Source organism: Brachycentrus maculatus, unplaced genomic scaffold (genome assembly GCF_059751285.1).
Source record: "Brachycentrus maculatus isolate JH-2025_06_01 unplaced genomic scaffold, ASM5975128v1 h1tg000271l, whole genome shotgun sequence".
Lineage (NCBI taxonomy): Eukaryota > Metazoa > Arthropoda > Insecta > Trichoptera > Brachycentridae > Brachycentrus > Brachycentrus maculatus.
The window spans coordinates 8,951-32,481 of NW_028281022.1; the positions used below are offsets into that span (position 1 = coordinate 8,951).

General features: G+C 30.1%; 1 protein-coding gene across 2 annotated transcripts in view; it reads right to left on the reverse strand.

The window, feature by feature from the left end:
* Positions 1 to 16,850: 16,850 nt before the first annotated feature.
* Positions 16,851 to 23,531, reverse strand: part of LOC148305501 (uncharacterized) — an 81,969-nt gene continuing 75,288 nt past the window's right edge. The window contains exons 6-7 of one of the 2 annotated variants that reach the window (XM_088266581.1): positions 21,820 to 21,921; positions 16,851 to 20,094 (exon numbers count right to left, since the gene is read on the reverse strand). In XM_088266581.1, coding sequence (XP_088122707.1) covers positions 19,662 to 20,094; positions 21,820 to 21,921 — 535 coding nt within the window. In that variant the 3' untranslated portion in view covers positions 16,851 to 19,661. The remainder of the gene's footprint in view (positions 20,095 to 21,819; positions 21,922 to 23,531) is intronic. The other variant, XM_088266583.1, reaches the window with a different exon arrangement.

The following is a 23,531-nucleotide window of genomic DNA, read 5'->3' on the forward strand; positions in this document are numbered from 1 at the left end:
GAAAAACTCCTATAATTGGAGATAATCCAGATTTATGAACAAGTATTTGGACACACTCAAAATGTGATGAAAAAGTATTTGAAATAACGAAGCAACTTCTCCAATAGAGCATGCTGATAGTGTTTAGGGAAGGAGTTAGTTTTATAAACTTTATTTATCCTGAGGTATAACAAAGTAACAATTAATAAGTAAGTGTGATAAAAAAATAAAAAATAAAAAAAAATTAACAGAAATTTAAATCATTAAAAACTATAAAATAAAGTAACAGTTGAAAAATAATTCGGGTGATAGAATTTCCTTTTATTTTCTTTTAACAATTTATCATAATCTTTCACCATTTACATTCCTTCTGGTAAGGAATAAATATCAAAATAAATAAATATGTATGCAAACAATTAAAAAGACGAAAAATATTACGATTTAACGTGATTTTACTCAGCAGAATTGAAATCAACTACGAAATTTACGTTACATTGCAGCAAGAAATTGAAAATGTTGAGCCGATAGTTTTTCAGGAGTCTCTAAATTATCGATCTGCGTGTTGTAGCTAATATGGATACATGAGTGTGCGTGGGCAGACACGCCGTCATTTCCGAGATTTTCCTCTTTCCAACTTTCATCAAACTTCGCAGGCTTCTAACATTTCATCTCGGATATTTACCGCGGTCCCATATCCATAAACTCTTATTTTGTTCACCACCTCTCTTCCTTCTTCCATCTTCCATCTTCCTACTCCTCCCGTTCTCCGGAGCGGGACTCCAAGTATGGGGAGATGGGAGCGCTTTATGGCGGCAATATATTCTGATATTTCACAGCCTCTTACACTGAATATCGGTATATCGGCTGACAGAAAATTGCAGAGCAGGACTATGTATTACAAAAAATCTACAAGAACGGAAAATTTCAAAATTTATATACATGCATACATATATAAATATATAAATATAAATATATAAATATATGTATATATATATATGTATATATATATATATATATATATATATATATATATATATATATATATATATATATATATATATATATATATATTTATATATATATATATATATATATATAAATATATATATATATATATATATATATATATATATATATATATATATATATATATATATATATATATATATATATATATATATATATATATATTTATATATATATATATATATATATAAATATATATATATATATATATATATATATATATATATATATATATATATATATATATATATATATATATATATATATATATATATATATATATATATATATATATATATATATATATATATATATATATATATATATATATATATATATATATATATATATATATACATATATATATATATATATATATATATATATATATATATATATATATATATATATATATATATATATATATATATATATATATATATATATATATATATATATAATACACATATATTTGTCATGTTAAATTATTAGTTATAAAAACGCATTACAAAACAAGTCATTAATGCCATTTTTTTACAACATTTTGAGTGTATCCAAATGCTTGTTCACCAAATCTGGATTATCTCCATTTATAGGAGTTATTTTCATATTATTTTTGATAAGTGATCACTTAGACCAGCTTATGACGGTCGTCAGCCTCATAAATGCCCAGACTTCCATATTCTTTTTCATCTTTGATGAGAAATTACATTAATGTCATCTTTACCAAAACTAATAACACACTTCGTATTGTTTTTTTTTTGTAATATTCTTTGACTTATGTTTGCAAGCCCTTTTAGTTTATATGTCAAATGGTTTATTTATATATTAATAATGAATTAAGACAATTTAAAAAGTGCTTGTATCGCGAAATTCAACCTCAAGGGCAGGTATAAATAAAGCACAATATGGCAAATACAGAAAAAATGGTAGAATCCAAACCCAAAATTGAAATGCATGATTGGTACAAACCGTTAAAACAACTATGGAATCAATATTTGCTATGGATCTAGATCAATCATAGGCAAGTCATTTATTTAAGCGAAAACTCTTGACTATTTTGAAATTTCGTTTCCTGTATTACCATTCGTCTCTGTTTGCTTAGCATCCCTCTCAGTTTTCCAGTTCAACGCTTTTACATTCTCGGCTGTTCTTTGCCTTAGCAAACTGCTTTCCATAAAACGGGGACTCGCCAACTCTGCTACACTTCACACAGTCTCGCAGCAGGGGTGTGTGCGTGCCCAGTGTGTTGGTGTTGGTGAGAAACCATTTCGGAAAAGTGTGAAAGATTCCCATCGAGATACGGAAGTGACTCATTGAAAGTCGGAAGCGAGAGGACGTTTCGAAAGTTATCTTTGTTTACCCAAAAAGAAGAATTCATGGAGATAAATGGTCGCACAGCATGAAATAACAGCCAGATAATTAAATGATAAGCATCGAAATTAAGCAAGTGAACAGTTTACACAAAGAAAGACTTTCATTTTAAGATAAGCTCTTATCAGAGCTTTGAAAGGGTGCGTAAAAGAAATTAAGTTATGTATCACATTTTCCAACTAAATTAAAATATTCATTCACCCAACATGAATTGAAATTGTAGTCCATAGTCGAATTGAGTAGAGCCTTTGTTAGGTTTATCATTAATGTCTGAGTATAGAACATCCTTTAAAAACAATTATATTTAAATTAAATCAATACACTTAATTTTAACACCCCGCAGTAAAAGATAAAAATCATAAATAAAGAAGAAAAAAGTTTAACCAAAAGATGAGTTTTATTATTCAACTTAAAAAAAAAGTAATAAATATAATTAACATGTCACATCACTAGGTATGCCATAAGTTTTTCGACCAAAAACTATCATGTTTAATACAATAATTTGATACCGCGTATTTCAATGAACTGAAATAGAAATTTATGGAAACATGTCACGTTTTAGTTCTTAGTAATATTTTTCCATTCAAAATGCTCCTTACCTTATGTTTTTCATGTGCCTATTTAGATACTGATTCTTTGATTGCTTTATATTTTACATTTCGTTCTGTGTTTTGTTACTTTTTTGTTTGTTTTTCGGTCTTGTTAACCTTAAACTTAATACCATGTCCTAAAATGAGTAATGGAAATTACTCATCGGAAATATTATATGTATGTGACTTATGTCGCTCACTCCTTTCAAGAACGTCATAAATCAAAAACTTGATTTTTCAGGAGAACGTTTTTAAAATTGAAAAATTTAATACAATGTATTAAAAATAAATATCAAGCCACTTATTGAACTTTTTACTGTGCAACGAATCCTTTCAGGCAAAACCTGAAGGTTTTTTCTCCATTTGAAAAATATTTAGTATTTTAAAAAAATAATTAAACAATACCTTTTCTTCAAAATGCAAAAAGCAACACTTTTTGCCCTGTAGCGGGTAAATATTAAGTTGAAAATATGCCTCTTTTGCTGGGATATAGTACATTTTCTGGGCACTTTGAAAACATGCACAACTGAAAATTGACGATTTTTGATTTATGACGTTCTTGAAAGGACTGAGCGATGTGTGTAATATGTTTAAGTAAATAAATAAAGTGACATTATACTGTATTACATATATGTACAAGTGATTAATTTATGAAACAAGTAAACAAAGCATTTCTATCCAATAAATCTTTCACTATTATCCGTAAAGCTTCTGCGATATCCATGCAACGAAAGCACGTTATTAACATGAGGAAAACCCATTCGAGCTGGTACGTGATAATGCTGGTGTTGCCGCATAACTTGGCATCCTGGGGAAAACAATCATTTCAAAAAGTCCGAACAAATCAAGTTAACTGGCGAGGGACTGAAGGGGTCAGGAGTAGGGCGGTGATGATGGCTGTTGCCATGGCGACGGTCCACCCCCTTAAACCTCAAAAGCCTGCGGGAAAACTAACACATAAGCCACGTATCCTCACGTCAAATTGCAAAAGAAGTACTAATGAAACGGTAAAAAGGGTAGATTTATCATTACAAAGTATGAAATTTCATCTCTTCTTGATAAACCCCTTTATAAATTTTCTCAGCCAGCTAGACTTTTCCTTGATTGGCCGAAATTCGGCAATAGAAATGAGAAGTTGCGAAGAGGTCTGTATATTCTGCACTTCGTCTGCGTTCGTAAACAGTCGTATGTCTTCGTTCGCCTGCACGATGAAAATTCAAGTGGGTTGAGTTGTCGCTTCAACGAATGAAAATGGAACTCGAAAAGCTCGTAAATAGGAAGTATTAAGTCTCTTCGAATTTATTACGCTGAGAAAATAAATTAACAAAGAAAGGCGCGATATAAATAATATACTAAATCACGCGGTACTCGCGAGAGATATACTGCCTACCAAACAAACTATTACAAATGTAGACATAGTAATTTTAAACATGTTATATTCCAATTTAATTAATAATTTTGAAAAAATTAAGATATTTGAATAATATTTAAATTATATTTATTGATATTTGTAGCCAAAACCTTGTATTTTCCAGCTTATTAATTTTTTAAATAACTGTACATCTCATTAGTTTTAGACCCAACAGGTATTTTTCCACAGGCTTTTCCCTTAAAAGGTTTTTTTTAATGTCTACTTTACAAAAATTAAAATATTTATTTGTTTCGATCTCGTGGGTATTTATATGTGGGTATTTTTTTTAAACATTTTCTATATTTTTTACCATCTATCTTCATTTTGAACTGCTGATCAACAAAATTAGCTACTTGAGACTCTAATCTAACCCCGTTTAATCGAAAAATACTTAAAATTTTGCAAAGAAGTTTTTTTGGATGAAATAGTCTTGAATGAATAGTATAGGAAATCAGGTTATGAAGCCGGTGAACAATAAATAATATATAGTACTTTTACCATTTTGTGCGTTAAAATAACATTAGTTATAGAACCATTTTATCAGGAAAGCCAAAATATAATGAAAATACGATAATAGTCGTAAAATGTTTGTGATAATAGTCATAAAATCTACTTGGTGAAAGTAAAAATGCAAAAATGCCTCGTGTTATAAAGAAGTTTTGCAAAAAGACTACCTAAATGTGTATTTACCTTATTTTCATCAAAAATTGTGTTGTTTTTTTCCTCTCACAAAAACCGTATGATTCATAAAATATATTTCTTTTAAACAAGACATACGTTATATGAACAAATAATTAATTTAAACTATTTTTTTAAAGGTGTCTCAACTTAATATGAAACATGGATCGTTCTTCACTTTTTTATGAAAAAGATGGAAGTCAGAGCATCCCAGGGCTTACGACCTTTAAAATTAACATCTCATCCGTAGGGTGAATAATCCAGTGTCCGATATAATAAATATAATTAATATTGTTTATTTATATTACGTTAAAACTTTTAAACTTCGCGTCGTTCTTCTGTAAAAAAAAATCTTAAGAAAACATTACTTAGAATGAGCTAATAAAAAACGAATACGAAACGATTACTTCGGATTCATATTTTACATATACCGTTATAGAAAATGCTATTAATTGTAATTCTAGATAAATATTAATTAAAATAAAGATAATATTGTATCAGTTGTTTAGAACTTCTGCTGTAGGTATGGAAAATTCTACTTTTCCTATTTTCCACTCACTAGCCTTCCCCTCCACGGGGTGGCATTAGTTATTGAGCAGATATACGAGCGTGAGTAGTAAGTAGGTAGTAAGTATATACAGCCTCCCCCGCCCAGAAAATACGGCCGAACTTCTGGCGATAGGAGGCTAATACTCTCAACTTTGCACTCTATCGCGAACTCTTATAGGCCCACAGAATGTGCGGAATCATCAAAATAGGTAGATATGAGTTCTCTTTCTGAGAGGAAATTATTTATCGGATTTTCGTCATAAAGAAATCATACGATGCTCAGAATTTGAACGTACTCCGTGGACCAAAGAATAAATTCTCTTTAAAAATATTAGTATTTTTTTACAACATTTTGAGTGTGTCCAAATACTTGTTCACAAAATCTGGATTATCTCCAATTACAGGAGTTATTTTCATATTATAATATGAAAATAACTCCTGTAATTGGAGATAATCCAGATTTTGTGAACAAGCATTTGGACACACTCAAAATGTTGTAAATAAATTATCTGGTCAAATTATAAGCTTAATAATAAAAATGAAAATGGTATTTTCTGGCGTTTCTCATGTGTGTGATTATAATCCAGGATTCGGATCTCACATACTAATATAAGAGTTTCTGCTTAATAAAAAGCTTCTTTACATCTCACCAATAGATGTCTCTAGTGAAGTTCTAGTGATTCATGAACAAGGTTTCTAAATTGGTTCATATATATAGAACTTCCAAGAATTTGAGTAGTGTGGTTGTCAATAATGGGTAGAATTGGTGAATGTTACACGTGTGTAAAGTGATCACTTAAACCAGCCTATGACGGTCGTAAGCCCCGTAAATGCCCAGACTTCCATAATCTTCTTCATCTTTGATGAGATGTCAAAAAATAATATATTAGTATTTATTTATTTTTTGACGGTGATTAATTGTTTCAATGGTTTGAAAATGAACAAAAAATGGTTCGTTTTTATTTTAGAAGTACTGGTAATTACTTGGTAAATACCACTACTTTCTAAAATCTATTTTAACACTTGTTTCGATTCATTCAGCCTTTGATAATGCAAATATATTGAAAATTGATAAATATTACCAATGCCAAATCGATCAACCGGAAATTTCAATTTGTTAAAAGCACAACGCATTACAAAACTCTAATAATTATATTTATATAAGACTTCAAAGTTAGCAATCATGCTTATGTAGCAATACAAATTACATCCGATTTAGAAATAAAAAATAACAAGTGACTCAATTATCGATCTAGAGTTTCATATATTTGTACTCTTACACTCGATTAGATATAAATCTAAAATATCGAATTATTTAAAATACCATAAACGCAGTAAATTGAGTAAAAAAACGCTTTTTAATAATTTGTTTTAAAATTAAGTAACGAAGAAAACAAGGTTTAGTTCTTTAACAATGCATTTCCTTATGGCGTTTTTTTCAGTTCAATTAAGAGAAAAAACGAATAACAACGAATATTTATATAAAATACGATTAAGAAACTAAAATATTTTTAAAATAAATCTTAAGAAAAATTGAAATTCGTTGAACTGTAATTGAATGTTAATTACTTCAGCAATTTTTAAAAACTGAAGATTGAATTTTTAAAAGTGTAAACATTATTTTCAATATAAATATAAATTAAATTTTTAAAAACTATACACGTTATTTTTATCTTAAAGTATAGAAGTTATAACGTAACGTATATCGGCTGCACCCTGTATTTTATTTGTAATTTAGTGAAAACGTTTCAATCCTGTTGTGAAACCTTTCGAAGTTAAGGTATTGACGAGGTCTCAATAACTAAAATGGTTTTGCTAACGCTTTCAACTTTGCACTCTATCGCTCGCCTTTATCGCTAAAACGTTACAGAAATAACCCCACACATGAAATATGTATATGGCTCCATACTCCATACGGCCTGAGACGAGGAGAATAAAACTTTTCACTTGAGCGGGCATTTCTGCTTTTCACGCCCTGCGCTACACAAATATAAAAGTTTTTATTAATTTAAGATAGCCATTGATTTATGTTCAGTTCGAAATTGCTTTTAAGTAATCAAATTGTTTGCTATGTTATCCGCTAGTGTTGGAATTACTTATGTTTGTGTTTTTTTAATGATTTTTTTGTATTATACGTCATATTTTTTACATGAATCAGGGAAAAAAATGTTTTAATGTCGACATGACTCGAAAAGTTTAGGATTAAATTCAATGTTTCATCAACTCATTAAAATGCATTGTACTTATTAATAATGAATATTCTTATAACTTTACATAAAAAACAAATGTAGCTATTTTAATTTAAGTTTTTACTTATTAAAGACCACTATTTCTTTAAATCTTTTTCGACACGTTGAAAATGATGCGGTGAAACAGGGGTGATAATAGATTAAAAAATAGTGGTATTTACTTGGTAAAACAAAGTGACTACCGAATCAATTAATAAAATTAAATACGGCTATTTTAAAACAAAAGTTTTTTTTTTATCTAAACCTTTATTCTCCTGATGAAAATAAATATTTCTAAATATTTATTTTCATTTGCTTCCCTGGGAATCAAACCCGGGACCTCCAGCACGGTAACTTATCTTAAACCTTTATTCTCATGATGAAAGTAAATATTTCTAAATATTTATTTTCAATTGCTTCCCAGGGAATCAAAGCCGGGACCTCCAGCACGGTAACTTAACACGCTAACCATCACACAACGGAGGCGGACAAAAGTAGTATTATAGAATTTAATTTTTAAGTAATTTGTATTTCAAAAATGCCTTTTTAATAATACCTACACCACGTATATGTTATTATTTCTCGATTCGATCTTACTCCTTTTTCGACAGACCAATCAAATTTCGGACACTATTTGGATAATTAATAAAACGATCAGTGTCAGAACGGTTTACCCTTGCAACTAGCATACAAGCATGCTGCTCCTATTATACCGGTAAGGGTGGTGGGGCGGCTGTTCGGTGGACGAGGGGGGGGGAAGGGTCGGTACAATACTCAGCATCCCTAGGAGGTGTGATTCCATCAAATTACAAGCCACGTGTTTACATTACCGGCACAAATTTGTCTCGCCCGGGATGCGAACTCCCTCCACTTAACTTGTCACACGTATATTGGCGGGAGGGTGATAACTGTAATAGAAAATAAAAGATACGATTAAATTGTAACATTTATAAAATGATACAATTCGATCGTGTGAAATAATATTTTTTTTCAAGGGAACTCATTCATGTTTTACTCCTTCCTTATGTGCTGTCAGGTTCACTTGAGAATACATTTCCATGTCTTGGGCAGCTCTAAACAGCGACTCAATTGTTCTGATCCTCATCCAATATATTATATTCTGGAGCCAGGACATTCGGCTTCTGGCCACACCTCGTTGACCTTCTATTCTGTTTTAGTTACATACAATTTTTAATAATGTATGGCAAACCTGAAGTTCATATTGAAAGTTTGAAATTTTCTGTCGCTTTAAATATACAACACTATCAATATTTCAGTAGTATTGTTATCAATTGTATTTCACTCTTCACTGTTAACGTTGGCTATTTAGTTTATACTTATAAAGATTCATCACTATACGACTATATTAAGAGTATATTTTATTATCGAAAATTATAATTAAGCTATGACATAGATTCTTTATACAGGGTCTTCGAGGTGATAACTCTCAAAAAGTGCGCTTAACAAATCAACCAATTATCATAATTATACTTGTTAATATTATGATATAAATTATGGGAAAAATAGTGAAAAGAAAATATCTCGAGTTTAATATTACCACTTCAATAACTTCTTCATCTGTGTTGAGATTTTTTTAAATCTCCTAAACGCGGTTCAACCTAGCACGTGTTCATAAAAAATTAACATATTCAAAACATTTATTTTTTGAGTGATTTAGATTATTAATAAAAATACATATTTTACTATACATATATTGATTAAATATTATTTTTGTTAATTTGTATAAGTTTGACGCTTTATTTTCTCAAAACCATATTTCGTAGACTTATTACACATTATATTATGCCATATATAACTGTCTTCAGATATATCATATTAAAAATATTATGTACCAGTAATTTAATGAACATTACTTTATTTCATTTGCAATCAAATCACAAAGTCGTGTATGAAATCAAGCAACACTCAATCTAATTGAAATAGGCTAACATATATCCATCAATTTGGCGAGTAAGCGAGAATATTGCGTCAATTTCACGCATTCTCATGGTCGTGAACATTGTTACTTCTCATGCATTGGAAAATTAGCAGTTCAATCTGACGACGGGGGCTTCCCTTCCGAATCACTCGGGGGTCCCTTCAACCTCCCCCGGGAGCACCCCCCAGGCCCTGCACAAGTGGAGGGCGAGGGCCCTCGGCGACATACTTTACATTAGCAATAACAATCTGATTTGAGTTGTTTTCCATCACCCCATTGCACATTTACTGCCGACTTGAGTTCAAAGTTATTAAGATGGTACTTTTAATATGTCCAGATTATTGCAACTGGCTTTAAATTTACAATTCCATTTTTTTTAACACTTTATATATTTTTTTACGATTGAATAATACTAGCATTGGAGGTTAGTGATAAGTTTACACTCTTTTTACTCATAATTCTCTCCCTATATTTTATATAACGTTTTTCTTCACATTTTTTGTTGTTTCCATTTCATATTTTCCATTCACTATTTATTTTTCTCTATTGTTTTCTTTTATTGCATTAAAAACATATTTTTATTAACAAAATATATCTTACTAAATCTTCCACCTAAATAGGTATGCGAAAGAAAGAATTATTAGTATTACTACAACTCTTATACATTATCATAAATAAACAAAAAAACAATAAGAATAACAAAAACTAAAGCAAAACAAAACAGTAATACACTCCACGCGCAGTAATACTAAAAGATTTCAAACGTCATCAGTATGACGCATTTAAAATGGACTTTCGAGAAAAAATTTACTGCAATGTTTTTTATCAAATACTTCAATGAAACAAGACAATACTACTTAAATATTGTATATTAAAAGCATTGATAACTTTGTGGTATGGTAATAAAATATTCCCCTTATCATCCATATCATCCATTGTTCACTTTGTGATAAAAGTGGTATTACACAAAGTGAACAATGGATGATTGGGATAGTGTTTTAATACTACTTATTTTTACAGTCGTTTAGAACAGCTGTGCTCATCGAAGTACTAAATAAATCTTAACAAATATTGAAACAGACGTTACGTAATTCGGTTTTTAGATTTTATGTAATACACTTTGGTTGCGTATCAATTAATCTGAGCTCCTGTATATTTAACATTAAAACAAACAAACAAAATTATGCCGAAGACAAATATAAATGTTTTAAAGTAAATGAATACCTTTCCTTTTAAGTAATTGAAAAAGTGACGTATCTATTCGTCACAAACCTATAGTGGAAGACATTGTAACGGGTAAATTAATAACATTTGAGTTTAGTAGATTCTACTAAGTCCAAATATGTAAAACAACGTTTTCAAAAAAATGTCCCTTACTGTGTTTTAAGTCTGGACAGCCGAATACAGTTACATATGAAAAATTATAAAACGGCTCCCATTTTATAAAAAAAAAAACTCTAAAATGACAGTTATAAATTAAGCAAGTTTTACTTATTTTTTTATTAAAAAAGAAAAATATTTGTGTTTTTATAATTCACACAAATATTTCAATTTCATACTATTTCTGTGAGCCTAAGCGGCTCATTTTAAGAAATAGGTATCAAATTGTGGTAGAGTTCGAACCGAGAAACTCTGACATAAGAGTCCGCGACACTAACCACGGGACCACAACCGACACTAAATTTTATGGGATAGTTTCAAAACAACAGTTTCACTAAAGAGACTATTAACAGTTTTTCAAAAGCTGTTTCGGTCAACCAAACTAGATACGTTGGAGACAGGGATAGAGGGGTAGCAATTTTTTTTATCATAAAATGTATAGAATTGTGTCTATCGTAAAATCAAATACCAAAGAATCACGTACCCAGTAGCGTGTATTTAGAAACAATATCCAATAACCTGAAATTAAAACCGTTTAATTTATTTAAAAATATTATAACTGTCTCAAAACTTATTTAAAAAAAACATATCATTTTTTTGATATCTCATCAAAGATGAAGAAGAATATGGAAGTCTGGGCATTTACGGGGCTGACGACCGTCATGGGCTGGTTTGTGATTGCTTTACATGACAGCAGCCTATGACGGTCGTCAGCCCCGTAAATGCCCATATTCTTCTTCATCTTTGATGAGATGTCAAAAAATAATATGAAAAATAACTCCTATAATTAGAGATAATCCAGATTTGTGAACAAGTACTTGGACACACTCAAAATGTTGTAAATAAAAATAAACAGTTTAATTTTTTTCCATCTCTTGTTTACATTACCGATTATCGAAACGTAAAAGAAAATAAAATTATTTATTTTCTTTTACGTTTCGATACTTATAAAGATGACTCTGAATCTCAGTGACAATAAAGCGGGTGAACCACCCGTGAAATAATCTTTCGGGGGTCGATTTATAAAGATATCACAGTCTCCACTCATAGCTGTTGGGGTGCATTACACACTACACCCCATGGCGCGAGATTAGGGTGATAGCCCGGAGGAAACAATCACTTTGTGACAGGAAGATTAGGAAAGGGATACTTAGCGTGACGGGTCATGCAGTCTGCTAAATTGGGGTATGTCGATATCATCGCAAGTAGCGCGTTGACCGACATGAGCTTTGAAAGAATATATTGGAAATACTCCATTTATCCGTATAGATTACCTACCAATTGACAAGAATAAATTATTATGACGAAATAAGGTTTAACTTTTGTAAAAGTATCATACCTAAAATATATACATATAAAATGTCTATCATATGTAAAAATATAATATGTCGTTCGAACAAATTTTGTTTTAATTCAAATTTTTATTCTATTTGATTTAAAAAAAAATGACAATGGCAGAAACATTATTTCACTGGGTGACATTATTTCCAGGGGGGTCAAATAAATATAAATGATTTTTTCACTCTAATATTTATTCTATATTACCTGAAGCGGAGGGCTGATCACCTTTCTTTCATTGCGTGCATAGGGCACTGCGTTTGTACGCAGTGCCCTATGCACCATCAGGGTGCGGATAAAGGTTTGAATGAATGATGATTTTGTAGTGTGGTAATATAACACTTTCCTTGTCATTCATCGTTCACTTTGTGTAATACCATTTAAAAAACACTACTTCATGACTACCGGTTTGGTAATTAATAATCATTTAGAAAAGTGTTTTAAAGTGGTATTACACAAAGTGAACTAAGAAAAATCATTTGGACAATCAGTCGGGTTTTGGTCTTAGGTTAGAGTCGCGGACAGACTTTCTAGGTTCAAATCCCACTCTAACGCAACTTGATTCCTATTTTCAAACACTAACTGCTTACCTTACCTGAAAAAGTATTGAACTGAAATATTTGTGTAAATATGTGTACTTATTGATCTAAATATTTTTTAGTCTTTCTCCGAAATAATTATAAAAAAAACATACTTATAGACATACATATATGTATATTATAATAAAAAAAATATATATCACCCACAAACATGAACAATGAATAATAAGTGTAAGTCATCTCCAAGCACATGAGCTTAATCTCTTTATTGGAGAGAACTGCGTTATTGATTTCAAGATTGTTAAGTAGAAAATGAATTAAATTATAAAAAAGCTCTTGTAACCATACTAAATAAATAAGTTAAAAAAAAAACAAAAATAATTAATGGTGTAAGGAAATTATACTTTTTACACTACGATATACATACGTAAATTAATTGATTTATATACGAGTATATATAAAATTGACGGCGCCTCTACTATACCTACTAATATGCTGGTTGTTTAAAAGTGGTTATTCTTATTACCATTTTACATATATCAAATACGTTTTCACGCGCTTATGTTTTCATGTTTAGTTGTTTGTCCTTTTCATCCCTTGCGATAACCAAAAGGACCTTCTTTCTATAGTCTACAGTCCATTTATAGGTATTGAAGGATAAGGTAATCTAGTAGTTTCATCTAAAAGAATCAAGGGATTCTAAAAGTTTTGTAATCATTATGACCATTTAATTATCTAATCAATTAAATTGAAGCCAATAATAATAATAAAATAATAAAACCCTTATCCGCACCCCAATGGTGCATAGGGTACTGCGTCATATAAACGCCGTGTTATCTTGATCGTCTACACATGAAGGAAAGGTGATCAGCCCCCCGCTTCAGGTACCTGTCCAGGGTAATATTGAATAAATATGACAGTGAAAAAATCACTTATATTTATTTTACCCCCCTTGGGAATCGAACCCGGGACCTCCAGAACGGTAGCCGAGCGTGCTGACCATTACACTACGGAGGCGAAGCCAATAAGGAAATCATTTTTCTTATCTCCATTTTGCACATAGATGCCAGGGCTACCAGATTAGAGAGAGAAAGGTTTGTCAATGAGAACTTTTTCTACGTGTGTGGCATTAGGAGACATTATTCCTGAGATGCTGTATGCGCCGTGCAAAAGTCAAAACAGACTGCACACTTGTGTTGATAAAATTTGTCATTCTAGCTACAAGAAAGTAGTAAAATCTCAAATAAAGTAATAAAATAAGCTTTAAAAACGTTTAAAAATATATTATTGTCATTACCTAGATGGATTTGATTCCCAAACGACCTTCCTGTCACAGTATTTCTTTAGCGCCCCATACACTTACCGCTAACTGCTGCTGTGCGCTGACGTACAAACATTGAGAATGAGAACATCACTTCTCTTTGATTTTTTTCTGAAGTCCTAACAGCGTTAGTCTGCTAATGAATTTATATCTCGCAGACGCCATCTGTGTGGTCGCCAACATCGACATGCTTAACTTTGCTGTAGGATTATTAATGTCATTGCATGTGGAACAAAATAATAATTTATAGGCGTGAAAAAACTCCACATCGTGTTTTTGCTTCTAAGATGACTTCATATAAATTGAAGGCAATCAGACAAATATTGTTTTATGTGGCTGATAGAAGATTAAATCATAGGATTTTCAAATAATATCTAGTGTATTTGTATGTATTATACATAGCATAAGAAAAAACCTTAATTTGTTCTCTAATTTTTTTTTTAAAAGATAAATATTTGTGTTGTCATTATTTACAAAAATACTTCAATTTTGTACCTACTATTTCTGTGAGCCTAAGCAGCTCATTATTAGAAATAGGCATCAAATTGTGGTAGAGTGGGTTCGAACTGAGAAACTCTGACTCAAGGTCCGCGACACTAACCACGGGACCACAACCCGACACGCTTTCTGAATTATTTCATATAGGTAAAAGAAAACTATTACAATGTAATTGTACAAAATGATGCTTATTTTTAAAACCAGTCATTCGATATAACGTATTTCAAGTCAACGGCAAGTCGTGAGCTCTAAAAATCCCCAGCCTTTTATATTTTCATCTCAGTAAACGCCTTCGTCTACGCCTAAATTTTTTTTACATTGCTCTTAAGTGGGGTGAAATCTGAATAAAAAATATAAACATACTAATCTATCGAGTTATGTAACATTTTATTATAAAGAGTTTATCTATCTTCTAACCCTCATCGCAACCCAATGGTTTATAGGGCTATGTATCTCATTTGTGCAATGTTATCTTGATCGTTAATAGACTAAGTTAATAGACATTTATGGACTAAGTAGACTCTACTTAGTCCATAAATGCAAAAAAAAACGTACTGCAAAAAAAATGTCCCTTACTGTGTTTTAAATTTGGACAGCCGTAATGAGACGTGTTTTATCTCATTTTTAAAAGACTTTTTTTTACGTAAGAAAGAGTTTTTTTCTTTATAATTTGCATATCCACAGTATCATACAGATTGAGTATCCAGATTTTATCATCTCACAATATCAGCAGATACTACAGAATAAATTATAAAGAAACAATTTTTATTTTGATTTTTTAAAATGTATGTATCTATGAAATAAATAAATAAATACATGTATAACAATAAATAATAAAAATAAATCAAGAAGATAAGGTAATCAATCCTGCGCTTCCGTTAATCCAGGGTAATAATGCAAATGTATTAGGGTGAAAATACATTTGTTTTAAATGTCTCTTATCATTTGTTTTATCTAGAATCGATCCCGGAACCTCTAGCGCAGTAGCCAAATGTTTTAACCAAATCAAAGTCATAGTGTACTAATGAGAAGAGTTTTATGTAATTTTTTATTTTTATTTTTTTTTAACTGTTAGAAAGAGTTTTTTTTTCTTTTTGTATTTGCATATCCACAGTATACTACAGATTGTGTATCCAGATTTTATCATCTCATAATATCAGCAGACACCACAGTATAAACTATTGTGTAATATTTTTTTCTGATTATTTTACTATGGAAAACTTCATTAAGTCTTCTTAAGGTCGCAAAACTGACATTTGAAAATAAGATTCTCATGATGATGGTTGACATAACGTTTTATATCATCCACGTTATTTCAAGACGAGGTTTGAACACATCCGATGAAATAAAACAAATCATTCTAATAATATACATAACGAACATTTATTTATTCATATTATTTATAACACTAAAATTATCTATTTATACACGTGTACACAGGAATCTTTTGTTTCATTATAAATTACAATAAAAGTAATACATTACTTTTAATAGTACTCTTCAACGAATTAAACATACCATACCTATATTTTGCAAAGCTCTATGTACATCAGCAGTAAAAACCGTTGCTAAAGAATTGTCTAATAATTATTATTGACATAAATTAATTAAGTAGGTATTTACAAACACTTCTTATTTTTATTTTTTTATATTAATAAATTAAGTACACGCTGTGAAACTAATAGCATATGTATAAGTAATTATATATATATATATATATATATATATATATATATATATATATATATATATATATATATATATATATATATATATAATAAATATATATATATTATATATATATATATATATATATATATATATATATATATATATATATATATATATATATATATATATATATATATATATATATATATATATATATTTATATATTATATTTATATATATATATATATATATATATATATATATTTTTATGTATATATATATATATATATATATATACATAAAAATAATATATAATATTTGCTTCATGACCTAAAATGTTTTTAATCCAATTAATCAATGAAATATCATCCGGAATCTTTAGTATATGTATTTTTTAACATGACATGTATTATGTACATAATAATAGAGACTTACAGGGCGTACAAAAAAATAGAAGCAGGTAATATGGTACAAAAAGCTATTGGCATAAATCCATATTTAAATAGGTTCAATATTTAAGTTATAAAATATCATTATTGTAATGAGTTATTTAAATATTGAGAAATCCATAAACATTACTCAAGTTTTTTGAGAAAAAATTTTTTTTAGTTTTTTCTTTCATCTTTGTTGCAAAAGCTGCCGACTTTTTAAACCCCATATTTTTTGACACACCCTGTATAGTAAATTAATTATTTGAAATACAATATAAAGAATTCGAGGTTACATATTTAATACATATTTCTTTAAATAACGTGTTTATATAATCAATTTTTAAACACCTTTTCAAACTCATAATATAAACAAACATCAAGTTTGAATAAATAAATAAATATATTTCTTAAAATAACAACTATGGGTACGGATTTTCTAATATCATTTTACAATAAACAAGAGAAATTAGGAATAATTTTTGACTGAACTATGTGTTTAGTTAATAAAATTATGCTTCATCAGCTAAAATAATATTAAAATTATATCACGAAGGGTCACCTTAATACTGAATGATTTTATAATTTTATTTTACAACATTTAAAGCTACTTAGCTACATATATGTATATATCGCTTTTTTTTCATTGCGTTATTTACAAGAGACCACAAAACAATTCGACATTTATGTTTTTTTCATCAGTTTAAACTATAATTGAAAACCTTGGGACAAAAACCACACATGTCACAAAAAGCCTTTTTTCCTCATGACAATAAACATCAAATATATTTATAACATATTTTATACCGTAGCATATTTTGCACACCTAATTTCAGGGGCTTTTCATTACTTTTTTTGTATATTCCTTTTCTAAAGTTGTGTGTAATCATAAAGGTACTAAGAATAAAAAAATGTGTTTTTGTCCCAAAGCCTGCAATTTTAGTCACATCAATAACATTTGATCATTGAATAGCAGTAAAAAATAATTAAAATCAAGCAATAAATTGTGTATGCGATCCAAATAATAATTTCATCGTAACAACCATGAAAGAATTTAAGTACATATTACATCGCTTTTGATCAACAAAAAAGTTATATTCCTAACAAAACAAATGCAATAACACACGTTAAAAAAATCGGAATTAATTTTTAATGGATTTTTTCAATATGATTCATAATTTGGTGTTATTGGTTACAATAATTGATACGTTACTTTTTTAATAAATTTAAAAAATGAATTTCTATCTAATTACTTCTAAAATAAAAATAAAAAAAACTGCAGAGATACTGGAGGTCTGAAAGCACAATTGAGTATACGATTTTACGAAAATACGTGTGCGTTTTTTATTAATCATTTAGGTAAGAAGAAAAATATCCATACTATTTTCCAATAAATTTTGTAATCATGTTAAATAAGTAATAAAATATGTATGTACTAAAGTCAGGTTGTGATAAAGTTCATAGGGGTTACCCCCACTCTGCCATACCTAGATCTTGATGATTGAAAATAGTATTGAATTTACATTAAATATTTGCATACTCGTATACTTAATATGTGAGAACGGATATTACATTTATTTAAAAATGCATGTACTTTAATTAAAAATCATCAATAATATCTTTCATTTTCAGACCTCCAATTAATCTTGTTATGAAAATTTAAGAAATAAATAATGGAAAGTACCATTACAATTTTCGGAAATATTTAATTATTGATCTGTATTAAATGTATTAATTCAATATGAGCACTCTACAACTCCATCACGAGCCGATAGCAGATTCAGAGACGATTAAATCAATGTATGTAAGCGATGTACCGTAATTTTCAGGATAATACAATATATTATTTTTTATATCTTCTTATTTGAATAACATACTTCTCATTTTTTATTTAAGTTTTACTTAGCAAATATTAATATTTCTTTAAATCTATTGTGACACGTGTTTCGATGCATTCTACACCATTTTCAAATACCGTATGTGATGCTAATTCTAAATTTTAGAGTTGGGTCCTTGGGATGTTGAAGTTTGAAAAGAGGGTAGGAGTAGATACTTATTTTTATTTATTTATTTTTTCACATCAACAAGAAAAATTGTAATATTGACGAGTAACACAAAACAGGTATTTATACCATTCCAGTTACAAATTTCCACATTTTTAAGTTAGTGAAAATACCTGTAAGAGGGACGGGAGGGAGGAAAAGGGGAAAAGGGAAAGATCAATGCTCAAGTCAAGGACAAATTATATGTCAATAGAGACACACCACGATATGAATGTCTTACAATATTATATTTCTTGTCAGTGGGAAAAAAGACAATACATGTATGTGTTTTTTATAAATGTATAAATATCTATAAACAATATAAAAAAAAATAAAAATAAGGAAAAGTCCCTCTCCAAGCACAAGGGCTAAGTCTCTTTTTGGGAGAGGCTCAACCCAATTAAAATTAAATGATTGTATTATATAGAAATGTATAGAAATTGTATATGAAAAGTAATCATATTTTAAAAAATAATAATAATAAAAACGATTAAAAAATGTAGCATCACGTACGGTGTTTGAAAATGGATAAAAGATTTTAAGAAATTGTCGTATTTACTAAGTAAAATTTAAATTAAAAATGGATAGATTTTACCACAAAGTGACTCTCTTGGTACGTCCTCGAGAGCAGCGTACAATAAGGTATTTATTTTCTAGTATTGAGGGTGTTCTAGGTCGGGCTCTGCGGCGGCATGTCGCGGTCGGGCGAGGAGGCGGGCGAGGCGCGCTCGGCGGGCTCGGCGCGCTCGGCAGGCGCGGGCTCGGCGCGGCGCGGCGGGTAGGGCGAGTAGCGCAGCGGCGCGGCCAGCGGCGGCGGCAGCGGCGGGTAGAGCGGGCGCGGCAGCTGGTGCGCGGCCAGGCAGGCCCACTGCCCCCAGAGGCCGGCGCCGCCGGGCAGGCCGTAGAGCCCGGGCAGCGCGGGCAGGCTGGGCAGGGCGTAGGGCCCCGCCGCCGCCGCCGCCGCGCGCAGGAAGAGCTGCGAGCGCGCCGCCAGCAGTGCCTTCTCCTCCAGCGTGAGATTATTATTGTGCCCGTCCAGCTCGAAGGGCCTCAGCGGCGCGCGCAGGTACTGCTGCTCGGCCAGCATCGACTCCATCGTCTCCCTGAAAGTTTATTACATTTTATTTCATTACTTATTGATTCGGCATTAACTTTGTGGAATGACCACTCATGAATTACATGAAATTATAGTAACTTTAAACATAAAGAGTAAATCCACTCACAAGTAGGCATAGGCTATGAAACTTATAAAGTAGAAGCCTGAGTAGGGACATGATAAACGGTGTTGCATAAGCCATAGCTAGATTTCAGAGTAACTTGGACGTTAGGTAGTTAAAAAAAATGTGGAATGACATGATTATTTTATTAAAATTAAACACTTGAATAAACCTATTTAATGAGTTTTATTTATACTTACGACTAGTTTCGAAAATATCTGTCGTTTCGAAACTAGTCGTAAATATAAATAAAACTCACTAAAGTGGAAAAATCAAGTGTTTAATTTTAATAAAAAACGTTTCATTTCATTTCAGTTTTGTGCTGAAATCTCTTGGTGGAACTGCATTTTTTACACCTTATTTTACGGACTATTAGACGCATCGTGATTTATAAGACTTTTTTTTTTATTTAATTACATTTTACTATTTTTATTGCTAAATTACAAAGTCAAACGAAAAAAACTTATTCCATTACTTCAATGTTGCCAGATCAACAAAAATTGATAATTTATATAGCGCAATTTTCGTAAAATTCTACTTCAAGGTCGCCGTGCTGTGAATCAATTGAGGAAAAGAAGATAGTGGAAATTATTTTTTTGAAATGAGCAAACAAATGCGTTTTTTCTTAGGATCATTTCAATCTCACTATTTTTACCTACTGGTGGAAGAGCATTCCACGCCATCGGGCCCGCAAAGGCACGCTCACCAAATAAAGTGAGCTGGTTGCGACCTGGTAAGATTATAATAGAGATTTGTTACCCTCGGCATCGAATGTGTGGCTATTTTTAAGACTTACTAGAATTTTATATCAAACACTTAAAAAAATACCATTTTAATATTAATTTCGAGTGTAAAAAGCACCTAAAATTTAGAAGTATTTTTTTAAAAGAAAAAAGTGCCACTTTTAATTCGTAAAATACGGTAATTAAACAACGTCTTGATTTTTTTTCACATTTGTTTTATTTTACCTGTGATCGGATTTCGATCGAAAGAATTTTACAGTGTTGATATTTTATATTAATAAACCATTTCTACATTGCCTAAGTAAAACATTTTGATGAGTGGCAACATACGTAAAAAAATGGATGAAGCATGCAACGTGCTTTGTAATGAATGCATGAAGCATGCAACGAGCTTTGTAATGTATGCATTTAATTAAGACTTTTGCCTAAAAGTACTAAATAAAGTTACATAATATAATCAGATATAATACAATAAAAGCGTAAAATAATATCTAAAAATCTTTTAAAAATATATATATATATATATATATATATATATTTTAAACGAATAATCCCCAATTATTTCAAGTTTTAAAAAAGAAATATGTGAAATAATTCGATCAAATTAGAACTTTTGTAAAGAAATGAGCAGACATAATTCCTTTTTGAGTTAAAAAAACAATTTTCATTAAATAAATAAGGGTGAAATATAAAAACTTTGCAAACTGCAAGAAATACAGCCGAAAATAAAATCAAAAGTAGGTATATCTGCTAAGACCCGTCTCGGGATATCAATCTTATCGATCGGAAAATCCTTGACGTCGGGAGGACGTGGCGCGTAATCCAGAAGGGGTGACCGAGTAAGAAGGGATAATGAAGGAGAGCTTACTTAGGATAGCCGGGAGGAAGGTCTGGCCAGGGCCCCGGGGGCTGCGGGGGGCCGAGGGGGCTCTGCCACCAGGGGGGGCGGTAGCACTGCATGAAGCTTTCACTTGAAAATAAAAATTCACCAATTTGCTTTTAAGCTCCCGATAATGGCCGAAATGGTGAAAGGTGTCAGTTTGGAGGGATTAGTGTATTATACAGACTTGTTTTGTGCAATGCTTTTGTTATATCAATACAACAGCTTTAATTTCAGTGGTTAAGGCATATGAAACGGATTTAAGACCAGGTTTTGAAATATTTTAAATAAATTCTTCATGACCCATTGTAATAAAAGTAAGTAGCTAATTTTTCGTTTGAACGTATGAATTTATTTATAAAATAAAAAATATATATACATATTTTAAACCAATTATAAAGTATTATAAATATTCAATATACATCTATCAACTATGGTTTTAAGCATAATACCAACTACTGCATTATTAAATGATACAATATATATTTTTTTAAATACTGCAAAGCAAACAACATTTCATTAGTAATTTGGTAACATTACACTTTATGAATCGTATAATTTTCATTGTGGATTGTACATTGTTTTGATCATAAAACAATTCAATTATGATAGACGCCGTAGCGTAGTCAGTAGACGCTCGAGTGCAAAACTGGCGTCGATTCCTACCGCAATTCAAGAAATATTTATTTTCTATCGGTCTGGGTGTTCGTAATGTTATTTTAACACCTAACCTTTCCTTTACTAACTATCCTACTTCCAGACAAGCCTTTAAAATAGAGGCCGTGCGGGTTATTTTTTTTTAATATATAAAGAAATATAAAAATAATATAAAAATAACAGAAAATATAAAAAATGATCCAATATAAATTACAAGACTACCAATATGTAAAATATTCGACGAAAATACGATAGTATAGTATTTAAGGTTAGTATTCTATTTTTTTTTTCATTTTCGTACGAATTTGCCGGTACGTAAGAAATCCTTTAGCAAGTTCGTAGTTTGTAACATATTTAGCTCCCAACATTGTAAGATACATTTATATTTCCTCTTTGTCTGGTACCGTGTAATATTTATGTGAAATTCACAGAATCGAAATGTTACTGAATTGTCACGTGCATGGCAATCGATTAGACCTTGCTCAAAATAATTATTTTAGTCCCTGCAAAAATGTCATCCATTTTGATGTGAAAGCTTTTCAGAATTATTATAATTGTTTGTAATATTTATAACAATTGTTTTAAATTTTAAAAATGTTTCGATATTTTATTAATTAATTATGCTTTTTTACATGCAAAACTTCCGATTGGCGTAATTACTATCTTTAGATATTATGAGTTGACTAAATTAAATTTTTTATAAATTTACTGTCATTTATTTTGATTTTGACAACAAAATTATATTATAAATTAAAAATTATTATTAAATTGTAATAATTATTTGTTAATTTAGAATTACGAATCGGAATTTTTTATAAAATATGTAAAATTTTATAATAATTAAATGCATATGAAGTAAGAAAGAAACAAAATTAAATTTTGTTTAATAAAATGACTTCATAATAATAAAATCATTGATTTATCATAGCAATATTATGTAAACTATGCATATTACTACCCAAGACTGGTTTGTGTAGGGGAGGATTGATTACCTTTTCTTGGTGTAATTAACGATCAAGAAAACACTGCATCTCTATAATCAT